The 23,982-nt window shown below is 39.1% G+C and overlaps 1 protein-coding gene and 3 non-coding genes across 4 annotated transcripts; all 4 read left to right on the top strand.

Annotated features, from left to right (window-relative positions):
• The first annotated feature begins 309 nt into the window (after positions 1-309).
• Positions 310-23,583, top strand: acin1b (apoptotic chromatin condensation inducer 1b). Its single transcript, XM_073836290.1, has 17 exons — positions 310-456; positions 1,419-1,484; positions 2,131-2,242; positions 2,657-2,733; positions 4,059-5,588; positions 5,854-5,909; positions 11,776-11,911; positions 14,348-14,393; positions 16,094-16,221; positions 16,420-16,575; positions 17,606-17,777; positions 17,889-18,034; positions 18,238-18,345; positions 18,740-18,847; positions 18,960-19,317; positions 21,845-21,942; positions 22,036-23,583. The coding sequence occupies exons 1-17, from the start codon at positions 319-321 to the stop codon at positions 22,366-22,368; spliced, it is 3,768 nt and encodes a 1,255-aa protein (XP_073692391.1). The 5' UTR covers positions 310-318; the 3' UTR covers positions 22,369-23,583.
• Positions 2,367-2,466, top strand: LOC141332577 (small nucleolar RNA U6-53/MBII-28). Its single transcript, XR_012355352.1, has one exon. It is a non-coding gene; the product is annotated as a small nucleolar RNA U6-53/MBII-28 (small nucleolar RNA).
• Positions 3,796-3,908, top strand: LOC141332576 (small nucleolar RNA U6-53/MBII-28). Its single transcript, XR_012355351.1, has one exon. It is a non-coding gene; the product is annotated as a small nucleolar RNA U6-53/MBII-28 (small nucleolar RNA).
• On the top strand, positions 5,653-5,753 carry LOC141332578 (small nucleolar RNA U6-53/MBII-28). The gene has a single exon (XR_012355353.1). It is a non-coding gene; the product is annotated as a small nucleolar RNA U6-53/MBII-28 (small nucleolar RNA).
• Positions 23,584-23,982: the final 399 nt, after the last annotated feature.

The raw sequence follows: 23,982 nt of genomic DNA, 5'->3' as shown, positions 1-23,982 counted from the left end.
GCCCTCTAAACTAGCAAACCATTTTAGGATTATTTTACAAACTGAATTAAGCTATACGTTTCTTGTAGTGACTTATGAAGGACACAGAGGTCACAACAATAAATGACTATACAGTGCCATTTTAAACTGTTTAAGTAACGTTAGATATCCTGGATGCCGATTTCAAACCGCAAGGTGCCCGTTTTTGAACATGGAGCCACTTGTGTTTGTTTTTATGTCTGAATGTCTGTCTGGCTCTCTCTTCCGGAGATCAGTGAGCGGTGACGCGCTGTGCGCTCGTGCACGGCCCCAGAAGTTCGAGCGCTCGGGTGAAGCAAAATGGCGGAACTCGAGGATGTTACGTTAGACGGCAAACCGCTTCATTCGCTTCGAGTGGCGGATTTAAAAGCTGCCCTGGAGCAAAGAGGGCTCGCTAAAAGTGGACAGAAAAATGCACTCATTAAACGACTGAAAGGGGTAAGTTTGGTCAAAGGGTGCGCTTAAAACCGTGCGCTGGCTGTCAAGTTGAGCAAGAGACGAGACCCGACTGGCAGGCCAAGTATCGGTGCTTCGAGAGCGGGAATGTTTGTCGAGTGCATGTAAATAGTTTAAATCTTGTACCACGTCGCACATTAATTGTTTTCCATTAAATATGCAGTTACAACATGTAATTGAAATAATACAGCAATACTGAGGTTTTTTTAAACAGTCTGACAAGCCGAGGTCTCTGAGTTGACATCGTGCCCGCGCGTCGTATGTTTGTAGTGGGGGTGCGCGCTTGTCAGTCTCATGTGATGGATGCGCGTTTGACACTTGCACACCATTTATAAACATGAGGACATTTCTAGTTTCTACAATGTAAAACTGAATTTACAAATGAAACACGCTCGTTGGTCAAGTTCCTGTGGGCTATTATGTAAATCACTCAGCTAATTTGCTTTTAAAAGCCGCGTTTTAGGGGGTCGGAGTATTTCACACTTGTTTCACTCGTTCAAAATCGCACTTTTTCTTTGAGTCTCTATTTTCCATCGACGATTAGCATAACGACCGGTAAACTGTCAGATTAACGGAGTCATCTGCTAAGTATGTGCTAACGGTGTGAATAATTTTGAAAGGCTAATGCCACTCCCACTTCTAATATAAACACTTAATTCAGCGACGCTTTCTCACAGTTTACACTGACTCTCGTATCAAATCGAAAGCGGTCATGTTGTGCTGGTCGGGTAAGTGAGGTACTTTTCGAAGCTTTCAGACTTTTTCTTTATAAAAATAGTGTTTTAAGTAGGTTTGTGTCGCAAGCAACATGCTTGATCAGATTTAGGAACCTAAACAAGAGTGTTTACAAAAAATACTAACTTTATTCATTTGTTTACTGTGTTTGATGTGCATGACATTTTTTATAGTTGTGTTTTAAATGTGCATCATCTGTGTTTGTGAAGGCTCTTATGTTGGAGAATCTCCAACGATCATCCACCCATAGCAGTGGTCTTCAGCCCAACTCTCAGGTATAAAAAAGCATTTTAACTCTTTTTCTCATTTGCATCATTTTTAGATGTATAGATTCACAACCTGTTGTACATAATCTATCACATGTCCTCTGACTGATAGTTGTAACTTAAAACCTTTTAGTATGCATTAAAAATGCCCATAAATTTACCTGTAGCAAAACAACGTTGGTTCACAACCTTTTTTAAAATGTTAAAATGCAAAATTGCATTATGGAATTGGATAAAATGTTTTTTTAATATAAATTAATCGCACAAATATGTGACCATGGAACACAAAACCAGTCATAAGTAGCATGGGTATTTTGGTAGCAATCTTTTATGCCAAAATCATTAGGATATGAAGTAAAGATCATGTCTCCTGAAGATATTTTGTAATTTTCCTACCGTAAATATATCAAAACGTAATTTTTGATTAGTAATATGTATTGCTAAGAACTTTAATTGGACAATATAGCGATTTTCTCAATATTTAGATTTTTTTTATGTATAAATTTCAAAGTCGTTTTTTTTATTATTGACCCTTATGACTGGTTTTGTTGTCCTAGGTCATATATAGCATCTGAACATCTGTTACATGGTAACTGCAAGTAACCATGTAAATGAGATGACCTTGACTTGAATGTGCATTCTGTGTGTGTATCAGATTGGAGAGGAGATGAGTCAGAACAGCTTTATAAAGCAGTACCTGGCCAAACAGCAGGAGCTCCTCCGACAGAGACTGGAGAGAGAAGCCCGGGAGGCCACTGAGGCAGATGGTAAGCGGACTCACGTGTACATATACACGCAGGTTATAACACTGACTTGACGACACCATCTGTGCTGGATTTCTTAATGTACAGTGATGCATAATGTTTAAAGTCCCGTACGCTAATTTAGTGTTTCCAGTGATGAGCCTGCCATGCTAATACCGATGCACCAGTTTGTCTGGGTGTAAGTGAGTTAACTTGTCTTCTCACACTTGGAGTGTGCTCTGAGGAATTGCTAGGTGGTTTTCAGTGGCTATCAAACAATTATATTCTTTGTTTGCTTATTAAATTACATTTCTTTACCTGTGTTTTATTGTTGTTCTGCATTAAGGATTTTATAGGGATGTTGATCTGGTTGTATATACACATTTTTTTCACCTTCAAAAAACTCTGTGCATGACCATTGCAATATTCTGCTTTCAGAGACACAGAGTCCTGCTGGCCCTGAGGAGGATGAACACACACCAACCAAAGATAGCACTTCCTTTCTGCCAGAGAAAGTAAGCGCACACAGTCTTATAAAACTGACTTAAATATTTGCACAAAGAAAAGTTTTCTTTGGAGTAGTACAGTTGTGCCCTTTATCAGATTTGTTTGATCATCAAATACACAGGCTGATTTGATTTGTGCCATGTAATGTACTAGAAAAGAATAGATCAGAAATATAGATCAGCTGTCCAGAGCAAACATTACCTGCCACGACAGCATTGATTTTCTATGCTAGCAGTCAGAATTCACATCACATATGTGACCCAGGACCCCAAAGCCAGCATAAGGGCCAGTTTTTAAAATTGGGATTAATACATCACCTGAAAGCTAAATAAATGTGACCCTACACCACAAAACCAGTCTTAAGTAGCATGGGTGTATTTGTAGCAGTAGGCAAACATGTATGGATCACAATTATCCATTTTTCTTTTATGCCAAAAATCATTAGGATATTAAGTGAAGATCATGTTCCATTTAGATATTTTGTACATCTATATACATTTAATTTTTGATTATAATATGCATTAAACACTCCATTGGGACAGCTTTAAAGATGATTTTCTCAATATTTAGATTTTTTTGCACCTTTGCAGTTTTCAAATAGTTGTTTCATGGTCAAATATTGTCCTAACAAACCATACATCAGTAGAAAGCTTATTTATTCAGCTTTTAGATGATGTATAAACAAATTATGAATTTCAAAATAATTGGTGGTCCAGGGTCACGAATAAGCTTTCCACAGATGTATGATTTGTTATGATAGGACAATAACAAGATACAATTATTTAAAAATCAGGAATTTGAAGGTGCAAAATTGGCCAAATGAAGTTCTTGGCAATGCATATTACTAATCAAAAATTAAGTTTTGATATATCTTTGTGGAACATGATTTTTACTTAATATCCTAATGGTTTTTGGCATAAAAGAAAAATTGATCATTTTGACCCATACAATGTATTGTTGGCTATTGCTACAAATATACCCATGCTACTAACGACTGGATTTGTGGTCCAGGGTCACATATTTGCAATGCATGTAAAAGCGGTAGAGAGTATGATATTCTCATGTTGTATTTCCAATGATGAGCTTGCCATGCTAATACTGATGCATCAGAGCTTGACTGTGTCACTCTGGGTGTAAGTGAGTTCAACTACACTTCTCACACTTGTAGTGTGCTCTGAGGAAATACTAGGCAGTTTTCATGGACTGCAAAGCAGTCATACTCTGATTGCTTATTAGATTACATTACATTATCATTACTGAATAAATAATTAGAAATTGCATGTCTAGGAACATCTGCTCAGTGTTTTGATCTTTCATTTACATTGTTTTCCAGCATCACATCATACATCCACATCTGCCCGTAACCCAGGCAGGTGGAGGAGGGTTGCCACAAGACCCTGGGTTAATGGGATCACACAGGTTGGATACAGGCCCTGTTCCAGTGTCTCAAGAGTCACCTGACACTAAAGCTGGGAGGATCTGGCATCCTTCTTTCCCTCCCGGCCACGAGGAGGTCGCAACACCCTCTCCTCCACGTGCAGTTGCCTCCTTGTCTGTGCGCGTGGTTGGACAACCAGAGCGTCAAGGCCTGCCTCTCATGATGCCCCGTTCCCAAGAGAGAGAGGGAACGGCCCCAGCCGAAGCAGGTCCTGCCCATTCGGTGTTGCAGCTTAGCCGTTCCGCGAAGGCCGCAGCTTGTGCTCAAGTTGATAGCGATGACAATGATGAGGATGATGATGACAGCAACGACGATGATGAATGGGGTCCTACCTCAAAAGGGAAAAAGAACATCCGGACTCCCCCTGTTTACACTCCACCAGCTGCAGCCCCCCAACGATCCCGCAGAAAGCTTCAGCCACCACAGCACATCCCTCCCCAGCCTCAACCAGTCCACCAGCCGCCTCTGCAGCTCCGTCAACCGACTCCTCCACCATCTCCACCTCCGGAGCTCTCTTTCCCGTTGCCTGACACTCCCAAACAGAGCCCACATGACCAAGATGAGCCGGCAGGCCTAGCCGAAGGTGCTGCTCCAGGGGCAGCCATGGTCTCTCCTCCATTGCTCAAAAGGCAGGAGTCCAGCTCCAGTTCGAGATCCAGCAGTCCAGAACCCCCATCCACACGCAGACCTGGTCCACTTAGCCTGCTGGTCCGCAAAATGGAATCTGAGGGCGTGTTTGATGGTGCACAAAAGCTAGGGATGGAGGGAGAAGGAGAAATGGAAGTTGAAGAGCAGAAAGATGGTGAAGCAGAAGCGCAAGACTCAGCTGAGCAGCTTCGTGGGTCAGAGGTGTCTGTGTCAGTACCCACTGTTCAACAAGATGCTCAAGACGCTGAGTTGGAGAAGAGAGATGAGTGGAAAAGCAGTGAGGAAAGAGAAAATGAGAAAGTCGATGAGACTTCTGCACCATTCCATTCAACGTCATCTACCATTTCCCCACCTAGAAAGTCACGCATTTTCTCAGAGGTCCCACCACCTGATTCACTTACATCATCCTCTAAACCTGAACAGGTGTCAGTTCTCACATCAGGGCCGAAGTGCTCTGAAGATGTTCCTATGGAGACAGAAGCCTCTACAACGACACCTGAATCGGAACACGAGGATGACAAAAAAGTGAAGGTTGTAGAGAAAGAGCAACCTAAACCAGCAGAAGAAAGTGAAAAGGCGCTAAAATTGCCACACTCCACATCTGAAGAAGGAGAAGTGGATGAAACAAAAGACCATCTACGGAGAGAGAAAGGTCATGAAAGACGCTCGTCAAAGCCAAGTCGGTCATCATCATCTGACACCGATTCAGAATCATCATCCTCTCGTTCTTCCAGCTCTTCTTCACAGGATAAATCCAGTCCATCCAGCCAAAAGAAGGTGTGTGATTGGCTTATCAAACTTGCATTTTTTAATTCTGCTGGTTGCTTCTGTCTTTGCTGTGTTCTGATGATGAGCTTGCCATGCTAATACTGATGCACCAGTCTGACTGGGTGTACATGAGTTGAGCACAACTTCTCACACTGGTAGTGTGATCTGAGGACAAACAGAGAGAATGTTCATAGAACCAAAAGAAAATACATAGTGGAACAAAGTCACTGTTATTATGTATTTTGATGAAATTGTCATTCTTTACTCCAACCAGGATGAGGAATTGAACAAAGATGATGTTAAAAAAGGAAAGAAGGCTCAGTCTTCAAGGTCAGTAAAATCTTTCATACAAACAGTTACACTGCATTGTACAAGTACAAAAACAATGCTTTTTCAATGCAAACATTCAGCTTATTTATTAATGAGCTGTAAATAAAATAAAACAAAATACAATTAAAATAAATTCTTAGGCAGAATATATTTTCTCTTTTTATCCTTTTTTTTTTTTTTTTACTTTGTTCTGATCATCTTTCATTTAGGAAAATAATTTGTGACCCTGGACCACAAAACCAGTCTTAAGTAGGACGGGTATATTGTATGGGACAAAATGATAAATTTTTATTTTATGCTAAAAATCATTAGGATATTAAGTAACGGTCATGTTCAATGAAAATATTTTGTAAGTTCCCTACCGTAAATATATCAAAACTTAATTTGTGATTAGTAATATGCATTGCTAAGAACTTCATTTGGACACCTTCAATGGCGATTTTCTCAGTATTTAGATTTTTTACACCCTCAGATTCCAGATTTTCAACTAGTTTTATCTTGACCAATGATGTATAAATCATCACATTGACCCTTATGACTTAGTTTATGGTCCAGGATCACTTTTAATGTATTTCTGTTTCTACTATTTTGAAGTACTTTTGAAATGTAATGCAAAAATTACAAAGATCATGCAAAACTAGGAAAATATGTTTTATGAGGAATGTTTACCTATGTATGCTGCTCTCTACATATTCAATCTGTGTTAAGCTCAAATGACTGGAAAAGTCACAGAAATCCATTGGTCAAAAGGTGTGGGATGCTTGCCATGTCTAAATGCAGGACCACCCAGCATGTGTGAGCTCAGAAATGCATGAGCTACAACTCTGCCGTCTGTTGTCATGCATAGTTTAGTGAGATTGCCCATTTGGCCTCATTCAGGGGTTCTCAGCAGGACATACAGCAGATGGAAGTCCATCTTGGTCTTTTTTTTCTTTATTCTTATCAATGACATGTTTTCAGTAATGTTAAAAATGCAGTGAGGATTGTATAATGATATTTTATGATGCACAGGTTGGTGATAGAGTTGCTGTATTTTTTTTTCTTTTTCTTTATACCTGTGATCCCAACCAGGGCATAGGCCACCAACGGGGGTTTTTTCCAGACGCCTTGGGTCCTACATAATTGTAACATAATCATTATTCAACAAGTTTTCTGAAGTGACACTAGAAATTTAGAACTAAAGAATTTTCTGTATTTCTGCGTAAATTTGATCTACATTGATCAGTTCTTAAAGTCATGTTTTAAATAAAGAGAATCTAATCAAAAACAAATAAGTGAAAATATATAATGTTAAAGGAGTATTTCACTTTCAGAACAAAAATGTACAGATAATGTACTCACCCCCTTGTCATCCAAGATGTTCATGTCTTTCTTTCTTCAGTTGTAAGGAAATGTTTTTTTGAGTAAAACATTTCAGGATTTCTCTCCATATAATGGACTTCTATGGTGTCCGTGAGTTTAAACTTCCAAAATGCAGATTAATTGCAGCTTCAAATGGCTGTAAATGATTTCAGCCAAAGAAGAAGGATCTTATCTAGCAAAGCAATCAGTTATTTTCTAAAAACATTTACAACTTATATACATTTTAATCTCAAACGCTCATCTTACCAAGCTAAACAAGATGAGCATTTGAGGTTAAAAAGTATATAAAGTGTCAATTTTTTTTTTTTTTTAGAAAAAACCCATGATTTTGCTAGATAAGACCCTTCTTTCCTTGTTTGTGATTGTTTAGAGCCATTTGAAACTGCATTTTGGAAGTTTAAATTCGGGGGCACCATAGAAGTCCATTATATGGAGAGAAATCCTGAAATGTTTTACTCAAATTTCCTTACGACTGAAGAAAGACATGAACATCTTGGATGACAAGGGGGTGAGTACATTATCTGTAAATTTTTGTTCTGAAAGTGAACTACTCCTTTAAATGATCTGAGACTGAAAAGGTACTTGAACCTATTTTAATCCCCTTTTAGCAGCATAACATAACAAATTTTTCCAGCAAGTGTGGATCAGTCATCATCGGTTTGGAGGACATTTGGCCAGTTTCTCCGTACAACACATGCTTAACTATGTGATGTTGTGCTTCCTTGCATGGATTACTTAAATATTTTCCATTTTTATTCCATTAACATGCTGGACGTCAAACCTATTAGAAATACGTTCTTTCCAGCCAGATATGAGTTTTGGTCAATAAAAAGCTGAAAATGCAAACATTTGTGTATTACTTGTCTAACTGGATTGACTTGGATGAAGAGCTGATTGCAATGAATCTAAATGTATGCAGAAATAAGACTGTTCTTAAAGGGATAGATCACCCCAAAATTAATATTTACTCACATAACATAAAAAAGAACATAAAAGAGTGAGAAAACGCTTAAAAACTAGTGCTGGGCAACAATTAATTGTGATTAATCACATCCACAATAAAAGCTTTTGTTTATATAATATATATTTGTGTGTACTGTGTATATTTATTACGTATATATAAAGACATATACATTTTGAAACTATTTGCATGCATATATTTGTATTAATTTATATATATATATATAAATTTATATAAATATACACACAGTACACACTCATATATAATATTATGTACACTTTTAAAACCATTAAAGGGTTTACAAACTTGATCATTATTTTATTTGTAAGAAACCTTCAGCAGTTAGAAACTTCTCATCTTGTCTAAGTAAACACATTTAAAAAGACGTCCAGGTAGTAGTTCATTTGACTGTTTGTAATATGGAATTTGAGGGCGGTGTTATTTTTAATCAGGCGTTATATACGACAGCCTATCAACCGGCGTGGCCTTGGAGGAGGGGTCCTTGCTTGTACTTCTCATACTTCCCCCAGCGCTGCTCAATATGGCTGCTCTGTGAGCGCCGCCGTGACTATACCGACGCATTGCACAAGAGAAAAAAAAAAACACAACCTTGCAGCGCGTCCGCTTCTCACATTTCTTCCTACGCATCCGTGACCGGCAGAACCGGTATAGAATCGGCCGTCGCGGTCCCGGTTACAGCCTGACATTATGCTGTCGGACGGCAACAAAAACGGGTAAGGGTTGAGAGAGGGAGAGGTGGTTTCTAGAAATACCCTCCAGCGCTGGGTCGCCACATCGTTTAGGCGAAAGACATTTATATTATGAGCTTAATCGATCGAGCGATTGTGTTTGTGCAGTGGTTACAGTGGTGCCTTTAGTTACATGCGAAGCGAAACATCTTTATATCATTTTAGATGCAGTCTCGAAATCGCAGAGGGCTTTTAGCTGTCTTAACCTAGTGAGCTGCCTATCTAGACAGCATTTTTACCCTTACAATAAATCAAACGGCGCATATGATGGCCAAAAATGATTTTTCTATGGTAGGTTTTGAAACGCAGGCGTTTTCGTTACGATGTTGGGGGAAGGGGATCTTGTTCAGCCACTTAGGTTCATTAAGGATGTGGGCAATTCTCTGGCATTTTTAATCATGAGAGATGCTTGTAGTGCTAAATTAGTAATGGGGATACCAGTGTCCACGATGGCCAGTATGAAAGGATTGCAACATCTCATCTAATGAATAAAACAATGTTAACTCAGCTTGCATTTCACCTAAGCCCATTTGACAGTGTAACAATTTATGTAAGCAGTTAGGCGTAGTAAACCTGTTACTTAATGGCGAAATTAACAGAGTGGCAAGGAAACATCAGGAATGATAATGAGCTATAATTGTCATAAGTTTCGTGATCATCATAGATCTGTGTATTAGGTTTCTATGAAGGAAAGCAAATCTTGAGAATGGTATTCATATGATAGGCATTAAAAGTCCTCAAGGGGAAATGGGGGATGTTCCCTAGTGAGCAATGACAGCAGTGGTGTAAAATCACAGCAATGTGTTTTAAGCTAAAGAGATCAAACTTTGAAAATTGTTTGTGTATGATTATTATTTGACAAAGTCGGTCTGAATACATTCAGAATTACAAACTGTCTTAATTCATGGAAAATGAACTCTGAGGCCACTGTAGATCAGTTTGAGGCTGTCTTTCAGGTTTTCCTCTTGGTGCTTGCCAGCTTTGCATTCATGTGTAAATGTTAAGTATTCTAAGCGCTTGGCTTTTTTGTCTGCGGGGGATCTGGCTACCCGTCCCCCTTCCCCTCAGCATGTGTTGACTGCTTTAATACAAAGGGAAAGCCTTGTGTTTTGAGAACCCAGAGGCAGTTTTTCCCTCCTTAGAGCAAATGGCATCAGGGCTGTTGTGTCCCTGGAGACCGTGGTGCCAAGGTGTGCTGCACAGGTGTGTGTTTATGTGTATGAGAGAGGGATTGATTATCTGTAGAACAATGAATGCGGTTGAATCACTTGTAGGTACGGGAATGTCAAGAACCAGTGAATCTGTTCACTTGCCAGTGTTTTAATTGTTGGTTTAATTGTCAAAAGTGTTGCATATAATGCGGACAAGTCTGTTATTAGTGTTTAAACAGTTTTGTTATTGTGAGAGCTAATGATTTGTTGTGAAGGTCAACAGATGTACACTACATTTTCATAGATGTGAGGTTGGAACAGCTACAGTTTCAGCAGTCAATAACCCTTCAGAAGTCATTCTAATAGAGGGTTTGCTATTGCGTTACATTTTGGGTCAGTTACCCGGATACATGGCCATATTGGCGATACTCGGATGTAAACAACAGCATTGATTGCACGGTTAATGTACTACTGAATAATGCTAATGCTGTTTAAACCACGGAAAAAAGTGTGAAAGCTGCTTAATCATATAGAAAAGGATTTCGTAAGCAGGAAAGGGTGCAATATGTTGAACTAAAGTAATAGGTGGTTAAGATATGTATGAGCAGTATTAAGATAGTAGACTAATATTTTACCTGCCTGACCAGAAATGATGAGAACAAACACGAATGTTGTCAAGATTCTTACCCTGGAAATCCTGGTTCAGTTTGGCCAACCACAAACGCCTTATGTTCCTCAGACAGCTTTTTTGCACTCTTTTCCTTGACATAACTTCTGGCACTCTGTAGTACTCCAAATGTATTTCCTGGTCTGACTGATTAGTACAGACCATTTACAGCAGCAATAATCAGCTAAACTTGCAAATTCTGTTCGGTTCAGTTGTGGTGTTTACGTTCATTGCTGTCAATATGTCTGATTGATGACCCATCGTGAAAATGCTTTAATGCTCATTTAGTGTTCTAAACTTTACTTCTCAGTGTTTAAAACATTAAAAAGAACAGCATTTATTTGAAATAGAAATCTTTTTTTATTATTATAAAAATCTTTAATTTTAGTTTTGATCAATTTAATGCACATTTGCTATTAATTAACAAATATTGTTGACCCCCAGATGTTTGAACTGTAGTGTTTGGACTGTAATGCCACTCAGTAGTAAGAGTTCTGGGAAGTTTTCATGGGAAAGCACAAGTTTATTTGTTGGAAAGCTCAAGGTAAAGCTCTGTAATCTGTGATGCACTGAAACAGCATGCTTAGCATATAATAATGCATAGTTATTAACATGTATATATTGTATTACATATTAGTGTTATTGTGAATCAGTTACATCTCTATTTGTACAACAATTCAGTAATACAGAGAATTGCTGTCTCATAATTTATCAGTATCTTTTTAAGTGTGTATACGTGCCTTGGCTGATGACAGTTTGAAATGTGCTTGTTTTTCTCCTCTCAGTGCTTTCAAATTTTATTACCATGACGTATACCATCTTGTTTATGTATGTATGTGTGATGCTGGCACTGAGAGACATTTAGCCGGGCAGTTATTTATAGGTAGAGTGACCCAGATCAACCAGCCTCAGCCACCTTACCCCTCACTCTCTTTCTGTCTCTGTCTTTTCTCTTGTTCGCTGGTTATTTCTCTAGGGAGGTAAAGCAGGAAGCTCTCTCTGAGCCTGCAGGCCAAGTTGCCATGGAACTGGAGGGCCGCTCTCATTCAGAGGGTGCTGTGCAACAGTCTGACCACCAGGGGGCAGATTCCAGTGACACCCGCCCAGAGGAGGTAAGAAGGCCTACAGAATGAAGAACCAGTGGAAACGATAACCCTCAACTGTGGGGACGGGTAGCTGAAGTTTGTAAGGCAGTCGAAGTGGAGTTGAAGTGATTTCAAATTTGTTGTCTGTCTTTAGATTTAAATTAGGATTGGATTTTAGACTATTTTTGTCGTTATCCTGTTCTGTTTTTCCTTTTACTATGTAGCAGCAGTGTGTGGGGGATGTGGATGGCTAATAATGTGTGAAAATAGACACTGTGGAGGTCAATGTGTGAGCGAGGATGAATCAGTGCTAATTTTAAAAGCGCAGTTTAACACATTTCGATTTTATGCCTTTTTGTATTGAACATAAATCCTGTTGTAGCTTAAAAGATATCGAGATGATGAGATGATCGACCAAGTAGGCGATCAACGATATTTATGTAAATAAAAACACTTTTAGCAGTGGCGCTTTAGAAAAGTTTAGAGAGGCAACTGCTTTTCAGTTCTCAGTCTAACAACCCTTCTTTGAGAAGTTGCATCTCTAAAATCACCCCTTTGTAAAACAGTCCTTATCATTATTGTGCTATAAGTGTTTAGTTAAACAGCGCAGTGTGTATTTGAGTTGTACAGAGCAGAATGATAGACCCTGGCAGCATGTAGTTTGAGATGTAGGCTCTAGTCTCTCTCTGTCCTCTCTTTTTCCAGCTCTTTCTCTCCACTCTGTCTCTCACTCTTGTTCCCTTTCTCTTTGTATCTCTGGATCTGGTAGTATGACTGTTATGTGGTTTAAAATCCCATTGATTGCTTTGTTGTGAAGGTGCCCTCCCCTCTTCCATTGCTCATACTGGTACCTGCATACTGCCACCACCTCTTCTCCTCTACCACCTCCATCACCTGCCCCGCTATGCCCAAGCGTCTCGGCTGTACCTGAGCTAGGCCCCCAGAGTCGTCACTGCACACTTAGCCTGACGGAACCTGCCGGATGATTGGCCACTGCCTCGTCATACAAAACTGATGTGGCCTCCTGATGGGACTGCTTAAGAGAAGCCAAAATAGCTGGTGAAACAGCGGAGGCGTCAAAAGAGAGAGCGATGCTCACCAACAAAGACATTTTTCAAAGCGTTTACACTGGCCAAGCACAAGCATCAGATGGACTTCTCCTGTCAGCATGATGGGAACACAGCTGTCTTGACGCCTCCTGCTATTTTTGCCCACACTTCAATACTAGAATGAACTGATATCTGCAGAGACTCATTACACAGACATCTGCTGTTTCTCACATGCCTGCGGACTGATCTCGGTGAGTCGAACAATCCGAGATAATAAAGCCAGGCTTATGGACTTGTTTGCTACAAACTTATTTTTCCTGCCGTTTTTGGGTCTCATCAGTTTGTCAACAGCCATGCTTTTTTTAAAGGACTTCTCTTCATGCTTTCAATACAAAAATGGACTTTATTGGATATTTCAAAGAACTTTACGCTCCAGAGTGATTTGAAAAAAAAAAAAAAACAACCTTCCTGTTTCTGCTGTTGTGCACCCAAATTCCCAGAATGAGACCTAAGACATTAAAAAAATGAAAACTGTCTTTACCTACACATCACAGGTGTTTTTGTGGCACACCGTGTGTACAAAGAACTTGATGCAGATGATAAATGCCCTGACAGATTATCACCAGAATTTTGGCTTGTCAAACGTCATGTGTTTCTCACTGTTTCATAGTGTGGATGCTATCTCCCCAGCTAGTGTGGACACCAGGAGTTTTTGCCATATGCTTCTGTTGCTTCCTGAACATTTCAACAAAGACTTTTTCAAAGACCATTTGAATCACAATTCCCACCACAAGAGGCAAAAACAGCTATTGAAACAAAAAAAAAAAAGTGCAGTTCCTGTCAGCCGGCCAATCAGCACACTCAATTGTGATCGTATCTCGCCCTCACTCCTCAGCCTCCTCTGATTGGACCTTTGTTGCCTAGATACAGTGCACACTGCTGTGCGGTTGGGCCATAGCCAAGCCAGAGAGGAATCAGGTGTCAATGGTACCAGGAAAACCCTTTTTCCCAAGATGTATTTATTTTTAAATTACTTAAAGTGGAAAGAAGGTTTTTTGCTTAGTTAACGATGAGGTTAGAGGGTGTTAGTTATCCTGTATTTTACAGCACATATGGGAAAGTAGGGAATTTGGTCAAGCATGTGTTAGCCATGTTAAAGTAAAAACTAAAGCAATAGCAATGTAAGGGACTTTAAAATTCAGAAAGATTTATAATAATGATGGGATTCTCACAGCCTCTGTTTGTCAATGCGACTGTACATTATTGGTGTAACTGATAGCTGTGCATCTGTTCTTCCCCCTCTCCTTTCTCTCATTCCCCTCCTTTTCCCAATGTCTCTTTTGTCTGTTGTTTCTGTCTCTTCCTCCACACATCCACTGGGATCTTGTTTCTCCTCCTTTCTATTTCATTTCAGAGCTCCGCTGTAAAATCGTTTGCTGCCCGCAAGATCTCGCTGAGCAGTAAGTGTCTTCGAAATGTTACTTTTTGACCCTTTGTCCACTGGGTTGCCGCAGCCCATTCTGTGTTTCCTCCAAAAAGGAAATATTATTTAAAACTATTGATCTAGAACAGTGGTTCCCAACCACGTTCCTGGAGGCCCCCCAACACTGCACATTTTGCATCTCTGCTTTGTCTGACACCCATTTCAGGTCTTGGAGTATCTAATAATGAGCTGATCATCTAAATCAGATGTGTTTGATTAAGGAGACATGGAAAACATGCAGTGTTGGGGGGGAGGGGGGGATCCAGGAACGTAGTTGGGAACGACTCTAGAACATTTACCAATAAATGGGCCAGGATGCTGTCCTCACCAAGTACAGTTTTCAAAGTTAAAACAACTAAAATAAATTAAATTCCACCAAAATCAATCTGTCCCATTATGTAGCAGTGCCTTGCAACAGTTTAATGTGCAGAATGTTGAAATAAACCCTGTTTTCAATTGTTATGCTGCAAAGCTACCTGAGCCGCTAATCTTTCCTTAGTATCCGAAATGTTTAAATAAATATGACTTGCTGGGCCAATTGATTGCCATATTTATGTGTTAAATCTTCATTATTTTGTATTGGTTCACTTCCAGAATAAACATTTCCTGATAATTTACTCACCCCCATGTCATGCAAGATGTTGATGTCTTTTTCTTCAATAGCAAAGAAATTAAGTGTTTTGAGGAAAACGTTCCCAAATTTTTCTCCATATTGTGGTTTTTAGTGGTTGCCAATGGGTTAAAGGTCCAAATTGAAGTTTCAATGCAGCTTCAAAGCACTCTACACGATCCCACATGAGGAATAACAGTCTTATCTAGTGAAACGTTCAGTAGTTTTCTAAGAAGCATACAAATTTATATACTTATCAACCACAAATGCTTGTCTTACACTAGCTCAACCTCAAGCATTGCATAAGGAAAAGGAAAAGGAAAGGAGGTGACGTGAGGCCAAGTATGGTGACCCATACTAGGAATTTGTGCTCTGCATTTAACCCATCCAAGTGCACACACACAGTAGTGAACACACACACACCGTGAACACACACCCGGAGCAGTGGGCAGCCATTGCTGCGGCGCCCGGGGAGCAGTTGGGGGTTCGGTACCTTGCTCAAGGGACTCACCTCAGTCGTGGTATTGAGGGTGGAGAGAGTGCTGTACATTCACTCACAATCCCTGCCTGACATGAGACTCGAACCCGCAACCTTTGGGTTACAAGTCCGACTCTCTAACCATTAGGCCACGGCTGCCCCGTAAGTACAAAAAGGTGACAGATCGTATCGCTAGGTAAGACCCTTATTCCTCGGCTGGCATTGCGGAGAGCCCTTTGAAGCTGCAATTTGGAACTTCAACCTGTTGGCTCCCAAAGTCCACTATATGGAGAAAAATTCTGGAATGTTTTTCTTAAATAACTTAATTTCTTTGTGAGAGACATCTTGAATGACATGGGGGGGTGAGCAAATTATCAGGACTTTTTTTATTCTGGAAGTGAACTAATCCTTTAAAGTGTGCTCTTTATGCTTGAAGAAGCTGAATTAATTTGCAGTACCGTTCCAGTGAAAAAAGTGGTTACAGGGTCAATTAGGAATTATATGCTTTGCTATGGTCCATTACCCGTCATTTACAGCTGGATCTGTTTCTAGTTTGTGCACTTTTGTGATTAATTTCCTTTGCCACTAGGTAAAACGGAGATTGCGTCATCTGAGGCAGAGCCTGTGGGCGGAGCCAGCAGGAAAAGAAGGTGGGGTTCTAGTACAGCAGTCACGGCCAAGAAGCCGTCAATCAGCATCACCACTGAATCGCTGAAGGTAAATTATCCAAGACTGCTCCCACATTACCTTTAGAGATACATAATGAATCACTACCTGTTTTTGACAGTTCTCAAGTGTTCTCAAGTTTATTTAGCGTAACTCTTAAATATATGGACATTATTATGTTTAATAGTACTGTGTAAAAGTATTTTTACATGCCCTAACACTATTACTTAACTAAAAACCTTTTTACAGACATTAATTCCAGACATCAAGCCCGTACAGGAGGCAGTGGTTGAACTGCATCCAGATGAGGGGCGTCTCTCTGGGGATGAGGGCTCAGCAGGGCCTCGTGAGCGAGAGGAACCAGAGGAGGATCAGGGCCTCAAGATCAGACGCACAGTGACACAGGTGAGCATGACAAAGGCTTGTGACTGGTAGCTGACAAAACAAATAATAAAGGAATGGTTCACCCAATAATGAATACTAACTCTCAAGTTGTTTCAGACTTGTATGAATTTATTTCTTGACTTAAAGCAAAGGATGTTTTGAAGAATGTAGGCAACCAAACAGTTGCTGGTCCTGATTGACATCCGTAGTGTTTTATTTTTTTCCATACTGTGGAAATTAGTGAAGACCAGCAGTTGTTTGGTTATCCACATTTTTCAAAATATCATCTTTCGTGTTTAACAAAAGAAAGAAGCTCTTCAAGAAAAGGGAAATAACTCATGGCTGAGTAAATTAGGACAATTTTTATTTTTAGGTGAACTATCCCTTTAAGGATTGTCTTTGGTGCCATAAACACGAATTCATACATGGTTCCCACAGGTCCTTGAAATTCTTGAAAGTTTGTGAATCTGAAAAAATAATTCAAGGCCCTGGAAAGTTTTTAAAAATAAACATACATAGATACAGGTCCTTGAAAGTGCTTGAATTTATTTTGTGCAAGAAATTTTCTGGAGAAAAATTCCATTTCATTCCCTCTGATCTGGTCCGCTAATGTGTTATTTCACCAACACTTATTCGCCTATGCATACTTGATTTATGTTAGTTACGCACATTACGCATTTCCATTGGAAAAACAGGCTGTGAAGTTCGAATAAAATGCTTTTTTGCATAGTTGTGTTTGACACATGAAAACTGTAACAATGTATCTTACAAGGTAACACGATGTAACCTTGCTCTCACTTGAAATGTGTCCCCACATTAAGTCCTTGCTTTTGAGAGTATTGGACCTGGAAAGTCCCTGAAATTAAATTTAAAGTTAACCAAGGTGTGGGACCCCTGTTCATAAGACTGCTGCACAATTTCTGCAGAAATAACTTTGATTTAAAATGTCTCATCGGTTTATTTTTTGTAGGATAGCATTTTGTCTTTTGAAGTTCATGATTTGCCTCTGCTATACAGTGAACTTTTTTGTATCTCTAAAATTTTGGTTCAGATTGTCCCATCTGATGGACACGAGAATGGCCAGAAAGAAATAAAGGAAGATGAGGAGGAGGAGGACGACGAAGAAGAGCAGAAGTGGACTAAAGGAGAGACAGAAAAACAAAGGAAACACGAGAGCTCCCCAGATGCTACCATGGAAATACAGGAGGGCGAGCTCAAGAAGGGTGACCCTTTTTTTTTTTTTTATTATAGTTTTATTTAAAGTAATCTTAACATGCTTTAAGAAATCACTCGGTTTTTGTCAAGCAGGATTAAAATAGTTTTTTCTTTCTCAGTCACTCCGAATGATTCTTTGGTGAGACGCTCCATCAGTCAGCAGAAATCAGGCGTGTCTGTAACTATTGATGACCCCATACGGACAGCTCGCCAGCTCTCTCCTCCTCGTGGGAAAACCTCCAACATCATACACGTCTGCAACCTGGTAAGCGCTAAATCACATTGCTCATTGTCTCTATAATGTAGGGATGTAATTTGTTAGTAAAATAATTTGACAATATGAATTTTACCACTGACCTCTTCAGTTTCTTCTGAGCAGCATAGTACTTGAAGTTAGATTTGTTTTGTGTTTTGAGATTGATTCTAGAGGTTTTTCTGCTGTTTTGACTCTGAACTGTTTCTCTGTAGGTGCGACCTTTCACCTTAGGGCAGCTGAAGGAGCTGTTAAATCGGACTGGTACATTGGTGGAGGAAGGTTTCTGGATCGATAAAATCAAATCTCACTGCTATGTCACAGTAAGTTGTTGTTGTTATTATTATTATTATTATTATTAGATTTTTTTTTTTTTTTTTTTGTTACACTACAGTTTGAAATCAGTAAGATTTTAAAGAAATATATACTGCTTTTCAGCAAGAACACACTAAAATGACCAAAAGTAACAGCAAAATTCATTAAAAAAAAAAAAAAAAAATAGTTGAGAAAATTCAGCTTTGCCATTTTAGGAATCAGTCAGATTTATTTACAAATAAATTTTAGTTTTGGTGAGTATGAGCCTTTAATTAAATGTTGTTGACCCTGAATCTCTGAGCAGTAGTGGGTTTTTTTTCTGTATTGTTTTGTGATATTATTTTGTACTACCTGATGCCTTCAGTTTTCATTTAACCTCCAATCTGTCATGTTCTTTCTCAGTACTCCGCTGTAGAGGAAGCTGTGGCCACTCGAGAAGCACTGCATGGTGTGAAATGGCCAACAAGTAATCCTAAAGTACTACGTGTGGATTTTTGCGAACAGGATGAGGTCTGAACAGTTTGCCTATATCTGCTTTAGCTGCTGCTTCTGTCATTGTTTAGTCATTCTCATATCAAACTTTTCACCCTTCTCATTTTGTTGTATTTTGTTCTGTCTCCAGTTGGATTTCCATAAAGGTCTCATTTCCGGTGACCGTCCAGGTGAAGGTCACGACCCTCACGCCACAGGAACCGCAGCCCGCCCTGCCGCTCATCACCCACTCCCACCTGCAAACCATGAAAAAGAGAAGGAACGAGAAAGAGAGCGAGATGGAGGAGCTACAGCTGTAAGAGATCAATGGGCAGAGAGAGAACGAGCGATGGAAAGAAGAGAGAGGACTCGTTCTGAGCGGGAGTGGGACCGGGATAAAGTCAAGGACTTCGGGAAGGATGACCGAGAGAGAACGAGGAGGTCGCGATCTCGGGATCGAAGACGCAGAGAGAGAGGCAAGAGCAAGGAGAAGAGAACCGAGAAGAAAGGTGAGGAAAAAGTTGAAAGGTGACATGATGAAAATCTGATTTTAAAAAAGAACAACCCAGTCATTTTTCTTTGGTAAGCCTTTTTCTGAAATATTTTGAAAAAATAAGATGCTCAGATTTTATTCCCGCCATGACGTAGTAAGAAGAATTTTTTATAATATTAACGTCCCATAATCTGCACGTTTCCACCCACGGCATCGCCATTTTGTTTTTGCAAGCAGCAGCGGTGTGCCACTTCTAACGTCATAGCAAAAGTTCAAGCAAAGCAGACGAGCACAGAACACTATTTAGAGTCCCAGCCTCAGAGGAGATGTGAGCAGTGGATTTATTTATTTTATCTTACACTGCTGCCACACAGATCTTATATAAACATGTTTTTTTCCAGCTGTTTACTTTAACAGACATAACCGACTGTTTTTGTAACTCCTGTGTGTTTTCAACACAAACGTGTATTTAATAGTTTAAGTGCAATAAGACATGAAAGAGAACTTTAGTTTAGTACTCACATGCTGTGTGACAAACGCTCTTTGTGCGCGCTCAGAAAATGTCAGAAATGTAAATTTAATATGGCATGCACAAAAACAGCCTGTTTCTGTTTTCACTCAAATAGGCATTTTTAAAATGATGTAATTAATGATCTGTGGGATATTTTGAGCTGAAACTTCGCAGACACATTCTGGGGACACCTGAGACTTATATTACATCTTGTAAATAGGGGCATAATAGGTCTCCTCAGGCTTTGTACAAGGTGCTTGAAGTACTTGAATTTGACTTTGGAATTTAAGGCCTGGAAAACCCTTAAAAATAGCAATATTCTTGAAGAGGTACTTCAGGGCTCGACAATAAGGACTGCCCGATGGCCCGGGGCCAGCGTGCGAGACGCTCGGGACAGTAGACAGGATCGTCACTGGCCCAATCGGGCCAGTGCTGACTTGTCACTAAAGTTTAATTTGCCTGCAACTGTTTGTCAAATTCGTGCAAATACAGTCTTAGAATCGAGAAACAGCTTGTGTTTTAAGCCTTTAAATGCTACCTTCTCTGTGATGTTGTGAACACCGTATTGCTTTTCGGTTCCTCTTATCTGATTGGATGTTGTGAGCATGTTGGATGTTTTTCCGTAACCTGGTAACAACCAGTACAGCGAAGAGACGGCAACATGGCGGCAACATCAAATTATGAAGCTAAAAAGAAAACGTCTGTTTCTAACTCGCATTTGCGACTAAAAATTACTACGTGTGACTGTGAAAAAAAATATTTAGGAGCACCATGTGCGACTGACCCCATCAGCATATTTGTGTTTGCGCTTAGGGGAGCTTCAAAGGTTTCTACACGTTTTTAAAAAATCCTTAGCGTTGAACCCTGGGTACTTGAAAAGGTACTTTGAAAATTCAAAACTTGAATTATTGAAAGACAGTGTATCTATGAAATAAGTGTTCTAAGTCTAAGCCAGTAGTAGTACTGCCGATGTTGTGTGAACATGGCTGAGGAAGTGAAAAGAGGAACAGATTTTGGATTGCCAAATGTTTGATTCAGATCGGAACTTCAAATTGCGTATAGTGAATCATTTGATTTAGATCCGAACGGGTTTGTGAATCATTTCGCAAATTGAATGATTCAAACCAAATGATTCGTTATGCACAATTTGAAGTCTCGATCTAAATCATGTGATTTATGATTCACACACGATTCTGATCTAAGTCAAATGATTTACTTCAGAGCGTGGATCTCCAATCATTTAATTCAGATCGGGACTTTGGTGTGAGTTTGTGAATCATTTGATTCAATTCGGGACTTTAGAGCACATATGTAAAATCATTTGTTTCAGATCTGGATTTTAGAGTGATTTCACAAATCTTTTTTTTTTTTTTCTGAAACGGTAGAAAACATCAAACCATAAGGCAGTACAGTTATAAAAACAAAAAGAAAAAGGTATACACACGTACAAATCTTTTAAGAAAATTAACCATGGTTTTACTATAGTATAATTACTTTAGTAGTGATACTTTCCATATGCTTCACTTTATTTTTCTCTTTTTTTTATTAGTGTATTTTTATCTATTTGTCTTTAGAATTTAGAATTTGAAAGAGAAGATATTGTTTAATAAGTGAGATCTTTGATTGAAGTCCTTAAAAATCAATAAAGAAGTGCTTAAAGTCCTGAAATTTAATTTACAGTATCTGTATGAACCCAGTGTCCTGTAATATCATCACTTTTTCTTCTATTTTGACATAATTTGACATTGTTTTTTGTTAGGGATAGAGAATTGGCCAGGGGAATGAATAATTTTGGGCTTGACTGTATATGTATGTATATATACAGTATATATATTTATACATATATTTCTATACATATATACATATTTTGAAAATGTGTGTATATATTTGTATTTTATATATATATATATATATATATATATATATATATATATGGTGATATCAGGTAAATTGGGCAACTTTTTGGTTAATCGCTAGGGACACTAACAAAAAAAAAAAAAAAGACATTTAAGACATTTATTTCGTTTTCCAGATAAACCAGAAGAGCCTCCTGTAAAACTTCTCGATGACCTCTTCCACAAAACTAAAGCAGCTCCCTGTATATACTGGTTACCCCTCACAGAAGAACAGGTCAGCATGACTTCCTCTAGTCCAAATCACACAGGCCACTCTTTTTTTTTTTTTGTTCTGTCTCCTTAATTTAAGTTCTTGCTTTTTTCCCAGGCAACACAAAGAGCTCTGGAGCGTGCTGAGCGCATAAAGGAGCGAGAGAAGAGGAGGAAGGAGCTCCAGGAGGAAGAAGACAAAAAACAAGAAGAACGGCGAGAACGAGCAAAAGGCCGTGACAGAGAGGGAGGGAACGCAGGAGGAGCAGGTGTTGTGAGACGCTCAACTGAGGGAGAGAGAGATCGAGGGAAGGAACGAGAGAGAGAAAGGGGCAGAGAGGCAGAAAAGAGGAGAGATGGCCACAAAGGCCGCGGTAGCGACTCCAAACCTGCAGGGGGCAGCAGACGCTCACAAAGCCGTAGCAACACCTCCAGAGACAGACGACACTGAGTGCAGGAGCGTGTTTGTGAGCAAGTGGATGCATGGGAGAGGGTTTGTAAGATCAGAGTCGTCAGCATGATGACAGCTCCCTGGAATGGGATAGATCACCCAAAAATTATTCACCCTCTTGTCATTCCTAAACAAACAAAAGTTGTTTTGAAAAACGTTTCAGCTTTTCTTTTTTTTTTTTTTATCCATACAGTGAACACAGGATCCTATTGACTTTGTGTGTTGACAGTTTAGCTGAAAAAACAACAAATATTTACCTGTTTCTTGTTCTGTTCCATAGAAGAAATAAGGTTGGAATGGCATGAGGGTGAATAAATGACCATTTTGATTTAACATTTATTTTTTTTCTAATAATAATGTCATCAGCGTTTCACTGCTGTGCGCAGCAGCACACGTTTCAGTCACTCAGCACTGTTTTCGATCAAACTTTAATTTTGTGTTCCCATAACTCTCAAATGAAGCAGGATCAAAACTAATGAAGGGACTGTTTATTTTCCAAGTTAAAATACTCTTATGAATGAATGTGTGTGTGTTAGTGTGCTGTCTAAAGCTCACAAAAACCAAAGTCAAAAGAAACTATAGGAAACTATACAAATCATACTTTCCTTCTCTCCGCCCTAGAGTCGTCACTTGTAATTTTATTTAAAGTTTAACTAGTGCCACTTCAGGCTAGTGGGTGGTTAATTCAGTGTGTAATTATGGGACTTGAAATACTTCGGCTTTCGAATGATAGTTTTATATATTGCGTTTTCTTTTTTTATCCACTGTATCCAAATTCAATTAATATATTTCCAGATTGTTAAATTAAAAAGTCCCCTATCCAGATGTTTTGCCCAATGTTGAGAGTTACTTGAGCCAGTCCTGCTGTCGACACTGATCTCACAGAAGTTTTTTCATAAGGCTTGAGTTTATTAAAATGACTACTGATGTCTAATGCTATGAACCACACTGTAGATTCATTTGTTAGATTCTCATCTCCACCCTCTCTTAATTTTTTTTTTTCTTCCCTCCACCTGGTCTTATGAAGTTTACTGTTCATCTCTGTGAATCAGAAAAGGTACACATTTAACCTTTATAGAGAAGATAGCAAGAGGCCTTTTAATATTATTTTAATGTTGTAGTTTTGAAGATATATTTCAAAAGATTCTCTTTTTGGATTATTTTCTTTATGAATGTGCAGAATGTACAAAGAATAATAAAACAAACTGAAGGAAATTTTCCTTTCTTGTGTTGTGTGTTAAAGTTTTCTTTAAATGCCAAGAATAATTGCAGTAATGACTAGCAGCAGTTGGAGTAAATTGATTAAAGATAGTGTATTAAAACTTAAGGTCAGCTGTGAAATCTAGGTTCAGGTGTGGGAAATATTTTTAGACGCACACACACAGATACAATATTATTTATTTAAGGTTTGAGTGCCATATCTCCTTAAAAGTTAAGTCAATGACTGCAAAGGATTTCCAACTGTTGCCATAAAAGTTCTTGACATTGAGCAAATAATTTTATTGGACTGCGGTTGCTAAGGAGGGTGGGGCAATGCCTCAATTTGAGACTGCACCAGATAAAAGCAAGGTGAGTAGTAGCCTGACATATCCGATCTTACTTCTCAATAAGGAT

This window comes from Garra rufa, chromosome 3 (assembly GCF_049309525.1).
Source record: "Garra rufa chromosome 3, GarRuf1.0, whole genome shotgun sequence".
NCBI classification, from domain to species: Eukaryota; Metazoa; Chordata; class Actinopteri; order Cypriniformes; family Cyprinidae; genus Garra; species Garra rufa.
Note: the sequence above shows the minus strand (reverse complement) of the source record. Positions and strands in the feature narration are given on the sequence as shown.

Excerpts from the sequence above, each read along its gene's own strand:
- acin1b (XM_073836290.1), top strand. The coding sequence starts at position 319 with ATGGCGGAACTCGAGGATGTTACGTTAGACGGCAAACCGCTTCATTCG. Across the intron at positions 1,485-2,130 it reads GTCTTCAGCCCAACTCTCAG|ATTGGAGAGGAGATGAGTCA; the intron begins GTATAAAAAAGC and ends TGTGTGTATCAG. Across the intron at positions 19,318-21,844 it reads GAAGAGAACCGAGAAGAAAG|ATAAACCAGAAGAGCCTCCT; the intron begins GTGAGGAAAAAG and ends TTCGTTTTCCAG.